This window comes from Penicillium rubens (assembly GCF_028828025.1).
Source record: "Penicillium rubens strain IBT 27055 chromosome Unknown utg000004l_segment0_segment0, whole genome shotgun sequence".
In the NCBI taxonomy this organism is placed as follows: domain Eukaryota; kingdom Fungi; phylum Ascomycota; class Eurotiomycetes; order Eurotiales; family Aspergillaceae; genus Penicillium; species Penicillium rubens.
In genome coordinates this window covers 128,599-145,708 of record NW_026890602.1, presented here as the reverse complement: position 1 = coordinate 145,708, position 17,110 = coordinate 128,599, and the positions used below count along the sequence as shown (strand labels likewise).

At 50.8% G+C, this 17,110-nt stretch overlaps 7 protein-coding genes across 7 annotated transcripts; 2 read left to right on the top strand and 5 right to left on the bottom strand.

Annotated features, from left to right (window-relative positions):
• On the top strand, nt 1-1,975 carry flbA (developmental regulator FlbA; the record flags this gene model as incomplete). The annotated part of the gene is made up of 2 exons (XM_002560241.1): nt 1-441; nt 500-1,975. The coding sequence occupies 2 exons, from the start codon at nt 1-3 to the stop codon at nt 1,973-1,975; spliced, it is 1,917 nt and encodes a 638-aa protein (XP_002560287.1).
• A 1,227-nt stretch (nt 1,976-3,202) lies between these two features.
• On the bottom strand, nt 3,203-4,677 carry N7525_010002 (RNA polymerase II accessory factor CDC73 family protein; the record flags this gene model as incomplete). Its single annotated transcript, XM_061214933.1, has 2 exons — nt 3,203-3,931; nt 3,991-4,677. The coding sequence occupies 2 exons, from the start codon at nt 4,675-4,677 to the stop codon at nt 3,203-3,205; spliced, it is 1,416 nt and encodes a 471-aa protein (XP_061067445.1).
• Nucleotides 4,678-4,981: 304 nt separating this feature from the next.
• N7525_010001 (putative MFS monocarboxylate transporter) lies at nt 4,982-5,698 on the bottom strand (the record flags this gene model as incomplete). The annotated part of the gene is made up of 1 exon (XM_061214932.1): nt 4,982-5,698. The coding sequence occupies one exon, from the start codon at nt 5,696-5,698 to the stop codon at nt 4,982-4,984; it is 717 nt and encodes a 238-aa protein (XP_061067444.1).
• A 1,574-nt stretch (nt 5,699-7,272) lies between these two features.
• Nucleotides 7,273-10,188, bottom strand: N7525_010000 (putative PHD finger and SET domain protein; the record flags this gene model as incomplete). The annotated part of the gene is made up of 1 exon (XM_002560238.1): nt 7,273-10,188. One exon carries the CDS (start codon nt 10,186-10,188, stop codon nt 7,273-7,275), a length of 2,916 nt encoding a protein of 971 aa, XP_002560284.1.
• Nucleotides 10,189-11,982: 1,794 nt separating this feature from the next.
• Nucleotides 11,983-13,560, bottom strand: N7525_009999 (putative proline permease; the record flags this gene model as incomplete). The annotated part of the gene is made up of 1 exon (XM_002560237.1): nt 11,983-13,560. The coding sequence occupies one exon, from the start codon at nt 13,558-13,560 to the stop codon at nt 11,983-11,985; it is 1,578 nt and encodes a 525-aa protein (XP_002560283.1).
• Nucleotides 13,561-13,928: 368 nt separating this feature from the next.
• Nucleotides 13,929-15,235, bottom strand: N7525_009998 (putative nuclear pore protein (SEH1); the record flags this gene model as incomplete). The annotated part of the gene is made up of 3 exons (XM_002560236.1): nt 13,929-14,035; nt 14,094-14,952; nt 15,026-15,235. The coding sequence occupies 3 exons, from the start codon at nt 15,233-15,235 to the stop codon at nt 13,929-13,931; spliced, it is 1,176 nt and encodes a 391-aa protein (XP_002560282.1).
• A 315-nt stretch (nt 15,236-15,550) lies between these two features.
• Nucleotides 15,551-17,075, top strand: N7525_009997 (UDP-N-acetylglucosamine--dolichyl-phosphate N-acetylglucosaminephosphotransferase; the record flags this gene model as incomplete). Its single annotated transcript, XM_002560235.2, has 3 exons — nt 15,551-15,798; nt 15,856-16,036; nt 16,095-17,075. The coding sequence occupies 3 exons, from the start codon at nt 15,551-15,553 to the stop codon at nt 17,073-17,075; spliced, it is 1,410 nt and encodes a 469-aa protein (XP_002560281.2).
• Nucleotides 17,076-17,110: the final 35 nt, after the last annotated feature.

Genomic DNA, 17,110 nt, shown 5'->3' with positions numbered 1-17,110 from the left:
ATGCCAACCCAAACTAGGAGCCACAGCCGAGAAGATTCTCTCCCTTCAGTTCCTGATTCTGATTTTAGCGGTACTATCTCCCGCAATCGTCGCTCTTTCGCTGCCTTAGCACAAAAGACATACGCTCTCGCTACTTTGTCTGGAAGTACACTACGTTCCTCGACTTCCTACGGTAGCCTGTCGAAACCGCATAAGCTCTCCGAAACCCCTGTGACCCCACCATTCGACGGCGACACCTACGTGCAATTGACGGGAACTTCGCGACCTTCTTCTCCGGCCTTGGTCGACAATCCTCCCACTTCGCTTCTAAAGCGTCGCTTGACTATTCAGCGTCTTCCTACACTCCCCAACGAAACCCGCTCTTCCCCGCCCGCACCCAAAATGCACCAGACGTCGTCAAGGTTATTGCGCATGACGGAGGATGAGCGCCCATTCACCAAGGTAGGTTTCAACGGCAACGGCCAAGGAAACATTGGAACAATTGGGCTGATTTGCGCAGGATTTCATGGACTTGTTCTCCACATTGATGGTCAGCTTGAAGTTGGATTCGCACCGCGTCCGTTTCACAAGATATGACCACACTTTCACCTCAGAAGAGGCCATCAACAACCTGGGCTCGCTCAAATTCTCCCAGTCCAACCGCATGCCCGATCCAAAGGACCCATCCCGCATAGTTACGACCACCACGACCACCACTTTCTCCATGGCCAAGGAAATGGCCCGATCCGTCTGCCAGCGGTTTGTCGATGCGCGCTTCATTGAATCTGTCGACGGCAAAGCGCTCTTGATCTTCCCGCTCAAGGGCGCTCTCTTCCAGCTCACTCCGAAGGGTATCAACATCCTGCAGCGTTTCTGCCAGCGGAATGGCATCACCGCTCGTCACGTGATGGATGTGCTAGAGTCGCCCCGCAACACCATGCAGCTGGTGAACCTAGAGCGTGACACGGATAGCGACAAGTTGTCCCATGATCGTGCGACGATTGAGGTTATCTTCCGTCGCTTTGCTGGTCAGGATGGCCCGAACATCAAGAGCAGCATTTCAACCTCGGATTCGGACTCGCTTAGTGATTACACCAACGGCCTCGTTGGTGTGAAGGTGGCTCGGGAGCGCAAGCTTCTAGATGGAAAAGTTTATAGTAACACGTTCACTGGAAAGGCCGCGGTGGACTGGTTGATGGATTGTTCGACTACTATTGAGCGCCGGGAGACCTGCTTGATCTCCGAGCTGTTCCTGAAGTACGGCCTGATCACCATGATTCAAGACGACAAACAATTCCCCGATGTTGGGACCAATGTTCATTTCCAGCCTTCCAAGTATGCCATCTACGGCATTACCGAGCGTGGACAGCGCGTATGTGGATGGATCGCCCGCGAGAAAACCCGCGAGGTTGCGCCGACATACGACAGTCGTGGTATGCCACGCGACTCCAATAACGCCCGATTGACCCATATTCTTCAGGATCCCGCTCTGCGTCTGCTTTTCCGTGAATTCCTTCGCTATTCGCTGTGTGAGGAGAACCTGTCTTTCTACCTGGATGTCTCGGAATTCACTACCAACTACCACAAGGCCGAGAAGATCGGTACGTTTAACAAGGTTGATTCGGTGCGGGAAACTTTGGCTGCAGCATATGGACTGTACAACGCGTTTTTGGCTCCCGGCTCACCGTGTGAGCTGAACATCGACCACGCGCTCCGCAACAGCCTCGCCAGCCGCATGACCAAGGCCGTGGGAGACGACGAGTCCATGTTCAAGAGTCTCCAAGAAGTGGTGCACCTATTCGAGCTTGCACAAACTTCGGTGTTCAAGCTGATGTCAAGCGACTCTGTCCCCAAGTTCCTGCGCGACCCCAAGTACTCTGTCGTTCTACAAGAACATGATGTAGACATCTTGGGAGGCTCGCGTTCATACTCGCCCACGCCAGCTCGTCCGCCCTCAATCCCAGAACGCAGCATGAGCCGTTCTGCCCGCGCCTGACAACCACCGCCCACAAGCATTGACGTAGCCCGCAACCCATTCGAAGATGAATCGTATCACTGGGATTCCGACTCCTCATGAGCCCCTCGGTGCATTACAGCCCGAATCATTCAACACATGCAGTCCAGCAATCAGCATTCGAACGCCTTTGAAGGCACAGGTCGAATCTGACCACACTGCAACCCCGCAGTCATGCTTGTGGCCCCAATACGGAAACCCCCTCACCCTATACCAAAGGGGACCTAAATATCCGGTGGACCTTTGAGACCCGATTTCATCAATCTCGTCACGATCGTTTCCGACCACGAAGTTCTTTACTCTCTCCGCATGCAGTCCAGTCGCAGTCTCTTGACATGCCTGGCTGCCATATCCATTTTTCCCATTTTCTTTTTTTTTTTTTTTTTAATTCACTCGTCACGAGGTTCTCTCACTCCGAACGAAAGACGTTATGATCGATGGCTCATGTTATAGAGAAGGCCGGAGCTGGAAAATATTTGTAATATTTGGATGGCATTGCTTTTGTTTCCTTTTTATTTCCTCGCATCTTCCATCTCTCCCCTCTAGAGGGAAATGGTTGAAAGGGGAAGACTCAGAACAGAAAAACAGAAAAACAAAACATTGAAAACATGACAGGTTGGAGGGTTTCTTTTCCTGAGCATCAGTCCCGGCGTTGCATGTCCTTTTCTCTTCTCTATTCTCCATACAACTCTCATCTTTCCGGCATTTCTTTGTTGATTTTCATTTGAGCATGTCATATGATTCCATTGTCTTTTCTTTCTGTCTCCATTTCCGTTTCCTATTCGTTTTTCCCGTCGAGTTCCCTGCATCGTTCTACCCTGGCACAGCGAGTGAGTTCTGGTCTGCTTGTGTATGTCATATTATTCTTAATCGAGAATCGCAAAGAACATGGTCTTATATTCTCATGCCTTCCAAGGGTCAATAGATCCAAGAAATGTATGCAGATCTGTGTTTTAGTTGTACTAGATAGTTAGGGCTATCTTCTATGGAGTAATCTTTCATCCATGGATCTTTAGAATGTCTTTGCTATGAACATCCAAATGGATACATACACGGAACATGATAGGAACAGAAAGAAAAGACAACCACAACGCCTAGAACTGCGCCTTGAATGCCAATGGTCATCATATTCTTAAGAAATCGAGGGTATTGCGAGAACAAGATGACAGGAAAGGGAACTGAGACCGAAATAGAGAGGCAAAAGTCTACTTATTTCCCCCATCCACGAAGTCTCATTCCCTCCTCAATAGCAGTCCAAATACCCTCCACTACCTCACGATCCCGCCACCGCCCACCACCGTGAACACCATTCTTCTCGTCCCAACGCTCAACAGCAAAAGTCTCAACACCTCGACCCCAGCCCTTAACCTGGCTAGGGACATCCTCACCACGCCACCCAATATACACACCGGTGGCGTGCTTGAACAGCTCCGGCGGCGAGGACCACTTGTACGACTTGAACTGCCAGGTCTGGCCGGTAGTAAAGACGGCGACAAGTCGGTTCCAGTACTCGGGTTTGAAGTTGGTCGTGCCGTCCACGACGATGAACTTGGTTGGGCGGGTGGGCTTGCCGCCGGCACGGGAGCTTGCGCTCGCGGGGTTCGAGGCGTCCCCGTTGAGGCGGAGCGGTCGCTCGAGCTTCACGAGGTTGGCGTCTGTGGCACTGGAGAGTGTTGGGTGGTCCGGGGGTACAAAGATGCCTTCCTCGAGGAAGGATTTGACGTTCGACATGCGGATGAGGGATGAGGCGGAGGGTGAGATTAGGATGATTGGGTCGGGGCGGGAGTGGGAGGAGCTCGACTTGCGCGATGCCATCGAGAGGCCGGCTGACGGAGCCGGGATGGAGCCCTTGATGCCCGGTTTGGCGTTTGGCTGGCCTGGCCGACTGCGGTTGCGGTCGAGGAATAATTCGGCGCTCTTGCGGACATGTGAGAAATCCTTGGGAGTGTGGGATTAGCTTGCTAAGGTCTATCGCATCACTGTATAGAGTAACTCACTGTCGGCTTGATTCCCCGCAGTACTGTGTTGCGGTCACCGGTCTTGCGCTCCCCATTGTAAATCTCCTGTAGTCGAGGGTCGACCTGCTTTTGTGGGCGACCGAGTTGAGTTCCAGCCTGGGCGGCTCCTGCAGCTCCACTAGGGACGGATGTGACGCCGCCAATTGCACCGGCGGCAATTCCGGCCGCATTATCGGCCTGCGCAACACCTGCAGCCGCGGCGGCCGCCTCAGCAGCGGCAGCAGCACCCTCGAGGGGTTTGATATGTTCGCTGTCGTCGGAGGCACCCTCTAACCAGGTGAAAAGATCAAGGCGCTCGAGGAAGATAAGAATCTGGACACTTTCTTCCTTGGCACCCTCTTTCGTCTGCTGCTTCAAAGCTTCGTTGAATTCTTGCGCCTTGGCGATGTACTCGGGAATAGCGACATCTTTGTTCTGCCAGGCAAAAAGGATACTGCGCAGGTCGACGGGGGAGTTGGTAGATGCTGAGATAAATCGTGTGGGGGTTGACAAAGCGATTGTCTGAGGAGCTGGTTGGGTGAAGTAGAGATGTGTGGCTTTGGCCAGGTCGTCGGTGGCAGGTTGGTCGGAGGGCTCGGACGAGGTCGTCGGCGTTGGAAGGTTGCCAGACGCAATCGCACGTCGAAGCGACAGGAGAGGATCTTGGAGTGCAGCCTCAGTTGCCATTGCTGTAAATAGGGCAGTGGGCCCTTGGTTGCAGTAGGTATACGTAAGAAAGTTGTCGGGGCTGGGATTGAAGAACGCGCATTTGGAGTTGAAGCTCCGCAGACTGCACGTGACGCCAATCCATTTCAACTCCGACCTTTGACATTCTTCAAGGAATTGTTTGAATAAATTATTTGCATAAAGAGATAGATACCATTTCACTGTATTCACATCGCTTGATATTTTTCATCCACTCCTTAACTACCCATGCACCAACCTTCACTGCTTAGTCTCTGCTCATATACTCCAAGCCTGTTCCGAACAATCAACGGAGACACCCCAGTGTAGGGCTGACATACCGCCATATCCAGCTCCATGCACCGAAAAAGGCCGTGATGCCAGTGAAAAGAATCAGCGTTCCATACTGAGTCTCATAACCGGTATTGCCACTCAGACCACTCGAACCCCTCAAAGACCCCGACTGAAGCAGCACTGTACTGAGAGGCCCACTGATAACATTTCCAATCCCCCGTCCACCAGCAAGAAGACCAAAGACAAGTCCAGTGTCCAGGGATGGTGATGAGTCACGCTTGATCTGGGTAATCACCCCAGACCAGGTAGAGCTGAACCCACCGGCAAAGAAGCCATATGTGATGGAGAAGATAGTAAGGAGGGCAATGGCTGTCTGTGACGAGTCCGAGCCTGACGACGCCATACCCCAGAATAGAAGCACTGATAATGCCGAGCCAACTGACGATAGCAGCATGATGTTTGTGACGGAGAAGCGGTCACAGAGTGCTCCTAGTGCTATCCCACCAAAGATAGATGTTGCGTTAAATAACGAGACCAGCATTGTACCGGTGTTCTGGGATAGTCCGACGGTCGTTGTCGAATAAGAAGGGAGGAACGTTGTCGGCAAGAAATATCCAAAACTCTGGATAATATTCCCCGTTTGCAGCATCCAGAATGTGGCTTGTTTTAGGAAGCTCAGATCCAAGCGGCGGGCTGAAGCAGATGGCGATACTGGGATACGGGGTTTCATGAATGGTAAGGCCATGAGAGTGGTTAACAGCTGGATTGGCAATTCGGATTTTTGTCAGCCGTAGTTTGAGAACGTGAAGATCATTGGCATTGGCAACCTTCTGGTTTGGTATAAAACCCACGACACATCGTCTACACCAAAATACGAGGAAAGGAGTTGGCTCATACCGTAACGACAGTCCAAGCCTTCAGTGTATTACTGGAGCCAAACCTATTCAGACAAGCACTGGCAATGAAAGGCAAGGCAACCCCAGTAATACTTTTTGCAGCCCACATAGTCCCAAGAGCAAGGCCCTTTCGGCGCAAGAACCACTGGTCAAGGTACAAGGAAGACGGACTGAACAAGAGCCCATTCCCAATGGCACACATGACACCTTGGGGGGCAATCAGATGCCAGACCTGCACCGAGAATGAGGATAACAGAGATCCTACCACGGTTATGGCCAAGCCTGCCGGTGCACAATAGTATTGTAGATGCGGGTATCTCGTTAGCAGCGTAAAAGTGATAGGCGAGAGAAGATAAAGGAGTCCCTAGGGTAAAGTATTAGACTTGACTAAAGCAGACCTCATTTACTCTTCTGCATACTGTAGAAGTAGTTCCGACAGTCGCCAGGTTATTCTTGCTCCCCTGTAGGACGTCATGTGTCGAGTAGTACTCTTGAAAGACACCAAAGACAGTGGAGAACCCTAGATGCTCCGTTAGTATTTACATGCAGCTTTTGTTCAGTCACAACATACCCCAGACTGGTATCTGAATGAAGCAGCATGAAGCTAACATCAGCCATGCGCCTTTCCCTCCATCTGCTGGAGGAAGCGTGGGCTGCTCGATCTCAGAGACCTCTGTAGATCCGGGATCAATCTCGTTTAACACGATGCTTTGATTAGAATCATTCATTTCGCTTTAAAATGGCATAAGCATAGCATATGAGTTGTAGATTGAGATCAGAGATATAAGGGCGGAAACGACGGGTCGCGTGAGGAGGCATTTCCCCTCGCGATGCTTGAGTCATGTGCTTCAGCCTATCATCTCGCATTAAATTGAAGCTTGACTTCCGATTGAATAGAAAGTGTATTAACCTGTGTTTGACATTAGCACAATTTGACACAGAAAGGAACATCAGAGAATAGAGCATGTATAGTCGAGATATACCAAGTGATAAAGCAGGAAAAGTTACATTGTTCGTACAAGCTATCTAGCGTCTCAATAAGAGGCCATACATATCCAACATTAGACTGGACAAATCGTGAAAGATCAAGTGCTGCATCTCAAGCAGACACAATTCTCAAAGACCCTGACCCAAATGGTATTTCCCGTAACCAAGAACCAATTCCAAACCACGCCATACGCCATCCAGAGTCCGAAAAGTCGGAAGGAAAAAAAGAAGCCGGCACAGAAAACAAAATGAGAAAAAAAGAAGAGGTTGAAAGTAGTCCGAACGCCTGTGCCGCCTCGCTGTAAGGTATCGAAATGAAATCACACGAGAAAAGAAATTTTGGGTCGTAAGAAACGTTAAATCCACGGCGGAATTTTCCTTTTATCACAGGCCCACCATTACTGCCACGCGGATGGTCGTATTACGAAGGGATAGACGGGTTTTTGGTGGGTGTCGTCTCCGGTGCGTCCTCCATAGAGATATCTGGAGAGTCAGAAGGCTCATTCTTGTCACCTCCAGGTTCGGTCTTGTGGGGAGGTTCATGATTATCACCAAACACCGTTGTGATGGCCAGAAAATGTTGGGTACGTAGACGAGAATCACCAGGAGGCGGAGCAGGAGTAGTAGGAGCAGGAGCTGGGGGAGCTGGGGGAGGGGGAGGAGGAGGAGCCGAGGCAGGAGGAGCTGGTTCTGAAGTTGGAGTGGTCGCCATAGTGCCACGTCGAATCAGATAATCACCAAGACTGAGTTTCTTCTTGGCGGGTGTGGCTGCGAGTGCAGAACCAGAAGTTGGCATGAGAGAAATTGGCGAAGCTGTGTCGTGAGAACTAGGCGATGCAAGACTCCCTGTCGACATAGAACCGGGACTAAGCGCTGACGGGATATTCGAGGCCCTTGGTGGTGGCATGGAAACATGTAAATTACCACGATTGCCAGCTCCAGGCATTCTGAAGGTATGTGCTGCAGTGGATGGCCAATAAGGCGGAACTGCCGGCTTGAGCAAATCACTGCTAGGTCCAGACGCCGAGGATTCCAGTCTGTACGACATGGCGCTCCGGGTATCAACGTCACCTTGGTTAGGTCGCGCTGGAAGGTCATAATGCATTCCTCGGATCGCAATACCATGGTACTTGTATTCAGGCTGGGGATACTTGGACTGGTGGAAAGACCACCGAGGGGGCATCGCAAGGGGGCCGTGATCAGCAGGTATTCCCATTCTGTCCGAGTCTTCCTGGAGCAACTCGATATGAGGCCTGTCGTCGATTGGAAGCGGGAACCAACCGTACCACCAGGGGAGGACTCCAGATGGCACCACGCTCAAGTCGCCGGACTCCCATGCATTTCGCTGAGCCCAGTCCTCTGCGATGTGGTGTCCCGCGCACCACCGAATCTTAAGCATAAGTGTTGGATGGATCATGTCGAGTTTGTATCCTCGCCTCAGGCGTTCTGCACGCAAGAAGGAGCGCGCAACATCGTCAGCGTAAAGTTCAGTTTGAGCGTCGACATAGGCAACTTGAAGCTGGGGCGATTGTCCTGCCATCTCAGAGGACCGAGTCACGCCAGGCTCGTGATAAGGTTTGAAGCCATCACCAGTTTGAGTTGAGCTTGAGACTGTTGCAAGGGTGGACCGTCTCGGATGGCCACTAGAACGCTTTTTCCTTTTGGGATTGACGGTTTTAAGCTGCTCTAGCTGTTGGAACTGCTTTTCGGCATCCGCTATCTTGCGCCTTTCGCGACTGGAGAGCGCCGGCAGTGTTAGCTGCAAAGCCGTGGGGCTGAGATCGCGACTGCCAGTATGTCTACCACGAGCGGAACCGGAATTTGATCGGGTGTCGGCTGGCGGATCATGCTCGTCAGAATGTTTGGTGTCGCTGCCGGCGCGACCGATGTCATGGATACCGAGGGGTTTTGGCTTCTTGCCCTTGCCCTTCACCTTCGACTTTGGGCGTTTGTTGGCAGGAGGCTTGGCGCGTCGATCAAGCTTGTTCAGTACACAAGTTTGCGGGTTTCCACAAGCACAACCACCGAAGTTCGCCAATGTGGTGCTAATGCAAATAGCGGCGTCCTTCGGATCCACCACTCTGTCCTTGAACTCCTCCTTCACTGTCGTGTCGGAAGGAAAGAAAGAGTCATCAAAATACCACATCGTGGTAATTTCCGAGTTTGCAGGAATGTCTCTTTTAGCAACGAAACAGAAATGGTACTGCCGGCCATTGGTGATGTAGATTTTCAAGTTAACGTTGGCCTCACATGACCGCCTGACGTGCCGGAGCTCGTTCCCTTCCTGACGACTGTCGATGTACAAGTCCAACTGCCGGTTAAAGAACACGAAAGGCATGGCGTGCCCCAATTCCTCCCATCGGTTGCTGTCGAGCTTTTTGTAATCCTTGACGTGACCTAATTGGCCAAAGATTTCACCGACAACATCGTCCTTTCGGACTGGATCCTGTGTTTTCAAGATCTTGTGAACTGGGTGTTTACCACCGATCTCAATGGTCGAGTCCGTGATGGTCTCTGTTGTCAACGAGGGCCAGCGAGACCGATCCATAGCCTCTTCGGACCGTTTGGCGAAGTCTTCAACACTGAGTCCATCGGTAACTCGCGCCAAGATCTGTGGGTCCTTCAGCCAGGCAACAATTTCATTGACGAAATCCACGCCGTAATTGAGGATGCTCTTCGATTCAATAAATTGATCATCGCGGTCGTAAAGAGAGAGAAATTCGTCCGAATAATGAGGGATGGGAGGGCCAGGGATGGTTGTCGGGCTCATCGCAACCGAGGTGGAGGATCGACGATTTTGCGATTCAGCCGACTGACCAGGAACCGAAATACCACTTATTGAAGTTGATGGGCGGCGAGACACTTTTGCTTTCTTGGACGGTGGCTGCTCACGGGAACCCGAGTCATGTCGTCCGTGACCAAAGGCGTTCACCTCGGCATCGTTAGACTTTCGCTTTTGTGTTTTGGGGCCAGATCGTCTTGATTTCCGGTCACCGTCCTCGCTTTTCTCCCGGATCCGCCGCTGCCGTTGTCGTTCGTGGGCACGGCGATTGTCAAGGGGCCGTGGCTCGCAGTCGACACAGTTGTGCACATCTGGTACTTTCTTGTCTGGATAGTAGCAGAGAATGTGCTGCCATGTCTCGCACCCTTCACAGAAGACCGTGTTGCCATCATCTTCATCGAACGAGCAAATGCACTTGATGGTGTAAGGTTCTTCATCGGGTGCGCCGGAGTCAGAGGCGGCGCCGTCGATGGCGGCAGGGGACCCGCGATGGGCGTGGACCGGATAGGAATCCGTTGTGGCGTGCGTGATGGCGAGGGAGGAGGTATCTGTCATCGCCGACAGATAACCCCCTCTCAGGCGAAGACAAAATGATGTTTTCTCGACAGAGGCGTAGCCAGGCTGTCACTGTTCAAGTCGCATATCAATTTTCCTCGTAGTCGTGTAGTTTTCCAATCTCGTCTGGTTGGACAAGGACGCGTTGGAAAGTCGAAGAGGGTGCGGTCACAAGGAAGCGAAAGGGGGGGGGAAAGGAAGTCGGAGAATCGATAATCGGGAAGAGATTAAAGAGGTCGGCGCGAAAGGTTGAAAAGGAGAGAAAGGAAGGAAGAAAGGAAGAAAGGCGCGAAGAAAAGAGGGTAGGGGAAAGGAGAGGAAAAAGAAGAGAGCGAGTTTGAGGAACTGGAGACAGAGGGAAGGAGGAGGCTACGGGGGCCTAAGGCAGAGAATGGGCCGTCCGGGTAGGCAGAGAGACCAAGTGCGTAGGGGGCTTTGAAAGGAGTTCCAAGGTTGAGACCTGGGAAGTTCAGCGAGGGAAGAGTGACTCGACCCGAAAGCAGCCATTCACGGGCGAGGTCTCCGCCTCTTCTCTTTCCTGGTTTTTCATTTTGATCAGAGACACCTGGACAAGATTCAATGTCAGTTTTGAAAATTCCAAGGTTTACCGGTATGGTAATTTGGTAATCTGCAAAACCGACTGTTCTCAGCAAGCCATGGAATACACTAGTCCCTATCAGGACTAGTCTCATTCAACGCAGTGGAGAAAGTCACGGGAATGTCATTGGATGCCCTAGGCATCCTGGAGGTAATCAATGGGGCGGGTTAGCATCTAGATGGGTGAGTAGGAAACTGATATGAAAGCAAAAAGAAGTAAAAAAAAAAAAAAAAAACATCAAGAATAGATCTACCCTCAGTCGAATATCAATCGACGGGGCAGTCCTATTGACCCTTCCACCGGGTTATAACGAAACCCAGACATGGCGTGCCGTAAAGCGAGATATCTCTGCAAAGTGAACAAGACCCCAAAAATGGTATAGATCTTGAATGTGCCAGAAGGCTTTGTGATCTGGTCCATTAAAACCTCTCAGACAGCGGGGGATTTTCCTGAGGGAGGACAAAGGAATTCCTACGAACTCGGCTCGGGAAAGGAATCCGTGAGAATGCAAGGGGAGAAAGAAAAAGGCGATATGGGCTACCTACGGGAAGGGAAGTATTAGAGGTTCAAATGAGAGGGGTTCGGGTGGACAAAAATGTATCCAGGGGAATATAAGAAAGTTGAAGAAGCAAAGTAAAAAAGTAACATGGGGAAAACACGGGAAAATGCTTGGGAGAGATAGAAGACGAATACTGTTTCAAAGAGGGGCAAAGGGGTCATCTGTTCTTGTACGACAAGGTTTCAGGCATTATACTGTAAAGTGTGATGGGAACATTGAAGAGAGAAGGGAAAAGAAGTTGGAAAGGTTCCAAAGAGGTTAAAGGGGCTTCCAAGGTTGTTAAAGATTCCGATATGATTTGTGATTTGCGCTTTTGCCACAAAAGAACAAAGAAAAATAATACAAAACCCCCATTTGGATTCAAATGTTCACATTGTCCCGGTTTCGATACAATATATATGAAATGTCATGAAATGTTACTGTATTATTGGGTATTTCTCCTCTTTCTCTTCGTGGATGTCTACTATACAATTTGCAAATCACCTTACTGGTTCTTCTCGGGTTACGCAAGAAACAGAAAACTTGAATTCGAAACAAATAATTACATGTAATCAATAATAACCACGCTGACTCCTAGCCGATTCCATCCATTCTTATACAATCCACGTTCCTCGCCATTTGCATATTATCTTGACACTCACTGCTCCCTGAACGTAGCCTGGCTGGCTCGCAATTCAAACGCCCCTGAAGCCTCCGGGATTACATCGACTTCACCCCGATGCGGGTTCGTCTTCTGTGTCCGAGGTTCTCTTGGTCCTGCACGGTCGCCATGGCTGCGTCCACCCATATCCATTTGCCTTTCAATTTCGGCAACGGGCGCAAACTCTTGGAATCGACGGAATAAGTACAGCAGGCTGAATACACCGATATTGACATATGCGATGATCAATCTGGTTGCTCGGGACGTCAGGTTTCTCTTGGGGCCTGCCCACAACCCGCCGCCCAGCAGCAGTAGGGTACTAATGGCCATCCCGAAGTATGTGGCAAATGGCTGTACAGAGAAACTATACCGCTTAGTGACTCCCTTCGCTCTGAGTTGTCGATTGAAGCGAATATAGATGGCGCATGACACAAGCGTGGAGATAAAACAGGCGCTCGTGACCAGACGAAGGAGATACGTGTGCATGATCGTACTCGGGATCTTCACTGAAACAAAGGCAAGACAGGAGAACAAGGCAGATGCCACAACGGCCAAATATGGCACATGTCCACGGTTGCGGGTAGAAAATGCCGAGGGCGCATGGCCGAGCTCCGACATTGCACAAAGTGTGCGAGAAGAGAGATACAAAAAGGATCGTCCAGAAGCCACCGCGGAGAGCAGGATTGCGACCATCGCGATCGTAGGTACAACTTGAATCTTTGCGTCTTTGAGCCCGATAAGGTAAGGAGAAAACCCGGAGCCCGTTCCGTTGTTTGTCAGACGTGTGTCATTGGAAGGAGCCATAACTCCCATGGCCAAGGAGCTCAGGATATACGGAAATGCCGTTTGAGCAACGTCAGCTTTGACTACACCTGGGATGCCGGCGCCTAGAATCGCTGATTCACCAATTGACGGCATAAGTGATGCTGGCATTTCCGCGTGGTGCACAATCAGCTCGGGGGCAAACGCGAAGGCGATGGAGCCGTCGAGAAGACATTGGAAGAAAGCCAAGAACCGTCCCGATACACCTCGGACTAGATACTCGTTCATCGCCCCTGGGTGTTTCCAGTATTTGAATCCCCACGAGGGCTGCGTATCCACACCCCCAAGACCCAGAGCCAGAGAGAGGACGAAGAGGGTCGCGATTGTGCCGATCTTGATCGCAGTGAACAATCGCTCGGAGCTCTTGAAGATTCTTTCCGGCAGGAAATTGCATCCGACGACGATGGTCGTGATGATAACCAGTCTGATTGCGATCGTAGAACCCGGCTTCCACAGGCCAAGGTTGACCATCGCCGATGTGATTTCGTATGGGACGAATAAAGCGAGGGTGTACCAGCGAAGGTATGCTGAAGCAAATGCCAGACTTTTTGACATGTACTTGTAGCCATTGGTGACTAGTGTGCCATGTGGCGATGGCAAGTGAGTGGATACTTCGGCCACGCTCGTGGTCATGGCAAAGGTCAGAATGGATAGGATGATGTACGACAGGAGTAGCGAGGCAGGTCCACCAACCGCGAGCGCCTGGCCAGCGCCGATGAACAGGCCAGTGCCAATGGTGGGACCGATAGCCATGGTGAATTAACAATAAATATAGATAATGAAGTGATTTTAGGTGATGAGGGTAGAAGGTTGAGAGTGGTTACGGCTTGAGAAGAAAATTGTCAGGGTGTCAGGGAACCAACCACGGCATCTCCAAATCGTTCTTTCCTTGTGTAATGGGGATAGTTCGAGACTAAAACAGAAATAGCAACCTTGAATTCGACTAATTAGTTCCAGAGATACTACCTAGGTACACAGTGAGAACACAGGAGTATGCAGAAATCAAATGTAAAGGGTATCATTGTTTGTGAAGGAAAATAAAAGGGGTGAGGGTGGGAAGAGACAAGTATTGGGCACTCTGCAATAATTTTCCATGTCTCGCAGTGCTTGGAAGGATAAGATCACTGAGAAGCCATGTCTGTTTCGGCGAACTCGAGCCATTCGCCAGACAAAGATCTTTTCCAGAACCGAACTGCCCCATCGTCCCCGGAGGAGATCAACGAGTCACCTAACAGTGGATTAGCGAAAAAGGCTTAGGGTTGTAGATACAACGAAGGAACACTTACCAGAAAAGGAGAATTGAACCTGCCACACATCGAGGTGTTTAGTATCAATGCAAGCCACCTGTTTGAACGAGTGCCGAAATTGGGATTCCCCGTTGGCTTGGCGATCAGTCACCGACGCAGGCACACGGCTTGCGAGGGCAGAACCGATCCCGGACTGCGATGTCGCTCGGAGTGATGGTGACTGGGACTGGGACTGGGACTGTGACTGCATGCGAAGGTCCGCCTTCCGGCCGTTAGAGTTCTGTGCTTGGCCAGCTGGCATCGTGTACACTTCAAAGATGCGGACCAGACCATCCTTGCCGCCGCTCGCAATAAGATCGTAACCACGAACAGAACCATTTGCCCAGGAAATGTCTCTCACAAGACCACCGTGACCATTCAGTTCAATTGCATGGTAGAATCGTCGGTTTGCATCAGTGCGATAGACCTTGACGGTGTCCATGGCAGCCACAACTAGCGACAGGCTCTTCCGATCAGAATCCGGTAAGACAGTGTGAGTGATATCGGTAGGATCATGGTGAAACTGGACTTTGAAACTTGTTTCCTCCCCGCGTTCCGGGGCGGTACACACTCGGAACTGGTCAACAGGCTGCCAATCTGCAAGGCTATCGGGGCTGACGGGTTCCATAACCATGAGATAGCCATCGCGTGTTATCGCGGCCAGCCATGACTCCAGGTCAATGTTGCGGAAGTCAAGTGATACAAATGGATGTCTTTGGGGTGCGGTCATGCGAAAGACCGATTTGAAACGCCGTCCTGAGTTTGGTGGTTGGGTTACATCTTCTTGCCAAATTTTCAACTTCATGTCCTCTCCAACACTGCCAATATGTTGGCCTGTGAAAGGACCATTCCATGTGGCCTGATATAGCAGTTTAGTACATGAGCCGCAATGGTAGCCTTAGAATTGCGCCCTGGCTTGTTTGGGGACATACATCGCGTATCTCAGCATCGTGGGCGCGCCAGGTATCTACCAGTTGCCATTGGCCATCCTTGAGATCCCAAACTTTCATGCGGTGATCAGAAGAAGCGGTGACAATACGGTTGCCATAGAAGTTAAATCTGGTGACAGTGACCAGATCCCGATGGCCAGCGTCAAAGTCGGCAAATCCCGCCGATATCTCGGGGCGCTCCACTGCCCCCATCGAAGCGGACTGGGCTGTGAGATTGACGAATTAGACAGCTGGGCCAATGTCGATTTAAATTTTATGCATCTGCACGCATGTGGTATGAAACAGGTGGTTGACGTCGCCTTACCTTTATTGGTCGACGGGATACACTCTCACCGCCAAATTTAGCGGTCAGATAGGTCTGGCAGAACTCGATAAGCTTATCGAGTATTTGGAGAATGAAGACAGATTGCGCGTCGCCGACGTGGACTTTTCCTCTTGTTGCATAGGTCGGTTCCTTGTGAATTTCTCTTTGCAACAAAGGGACATCGTTCCTGCCACCTGGGTCGCATGTCCGCCATGCATACCTCAAACACCCTCTCCCGTAAGGAGACTTGGCGTCTACTGGCCCTCGTGGGGGCCGGTTTAGCGATACTCAACGCCACGTTCCAAGGTGATGGAGCGCCTTTAGTGGCTTCAATTGCACTGTGTGGCATAGTGTTTGCGGTGGCTTTTAGCCTGGTTCGGTGGCTGGGGCCTGCATTTATTAAAGCAGGACTTAAGGGAAAAGATATGGCAAAGCCTAGCCGCCCCGAGATGTATGTATACGGCTCTTGAACTTGTGATCACAGCATGTACTAATATTTGGGGTCTAGACCTGAAACCATGGGCGCTGTCTGCGCTGTTGTATATCTGATGTCGCTCATCATGTTTATTCCGTTCGCCTTCTACAAGGATATTGTCGCAGCCACATCCGGCGGCGGAAACCGTGACGTCGTGATTGAATCGCAACATATTGAGAACGGCCGATTCCTTCATCGATTTCCGCACGGAAAGGTGGGTTCTGATTTTACATTTGCTGATGCTGGCCTCAAACTAACATACAATTGGATAGCTTGCTTCTTACCTTTCTGGTCTCTTGTCTTTGCAATCAGTCGTGATTCTCGGGATCGGTGATGACCTGTTCGACATTCGCTGGAGGCACAAAGTCCTGATACCTGCTTTCTCCGCAATTCCGATGCTCATTGTGTACTTTGTTGACTTTGGCGTCACCCAAGTTGTCGTGCCGGTGCCGCTGCAACCCTACCTAGGTGACATTGTTGATCTTGGATGGCTGTACTACATGTACATGGCAGCGGTGTCAATCTTCTGTCCAAACGCGATCAACATGTTGGCAGGTATTAACGGTATCGAGGTCGCTCAGTCACTGGTGATTGCGATTCAATTGCTATTCAATGATGCAATGTACCTTGCACCTATGACACCATACCCGCACCCTGCCACCGACTCGCACTTGTTGTCGATATACTTTCTGCTTCCATTCATTGGTGTATCAGCAGCCCTTCTGTTCCATAACTGGTATCCGTCGAAGGTGTTCGTGGGTGATACGTACTGCTATTTCGCAGGTATGGTGTTCGCCGTGGTTGGTATCCTTGGGCATTTCAGCAAAACGCTGCTGCTACTGTTCATTCCGCAGATTTTCAATTTTCTGTACTCGACCCCGCAGCTCTTCAAACTCATTCCTTGTCCTCGCCATCGACTGCCAAAGTTCAGTGCTTCCACTGGGTTGCTGGACGCTTCTGTCACGGAGTGGACGAGCCCCCCGTCACCTTTGATTGATACCGCACTGCGCCTATTACACACTTTGGGACTGGTGCGGATCACCCAAGACGAAAATGGTCGAATTACTGAATCAAGTAATCTCACTATTTTGAATCTTTGGCTGGTGTGGATGGGTCCGATGCGAGAAGACCAACTGGCGTGGCACATGGTTGCAGTGCAAACTGTCTGCGGAATGATCGGTTTGTTCGTACGGCATCGTCTCGCATTGCTCGTGTTCCACCATGATAATAGGGAATTCGGTTTCATCGCATAGCTTTAAAAGTCTTCTGGTCTGCGAGAATCCTGGGC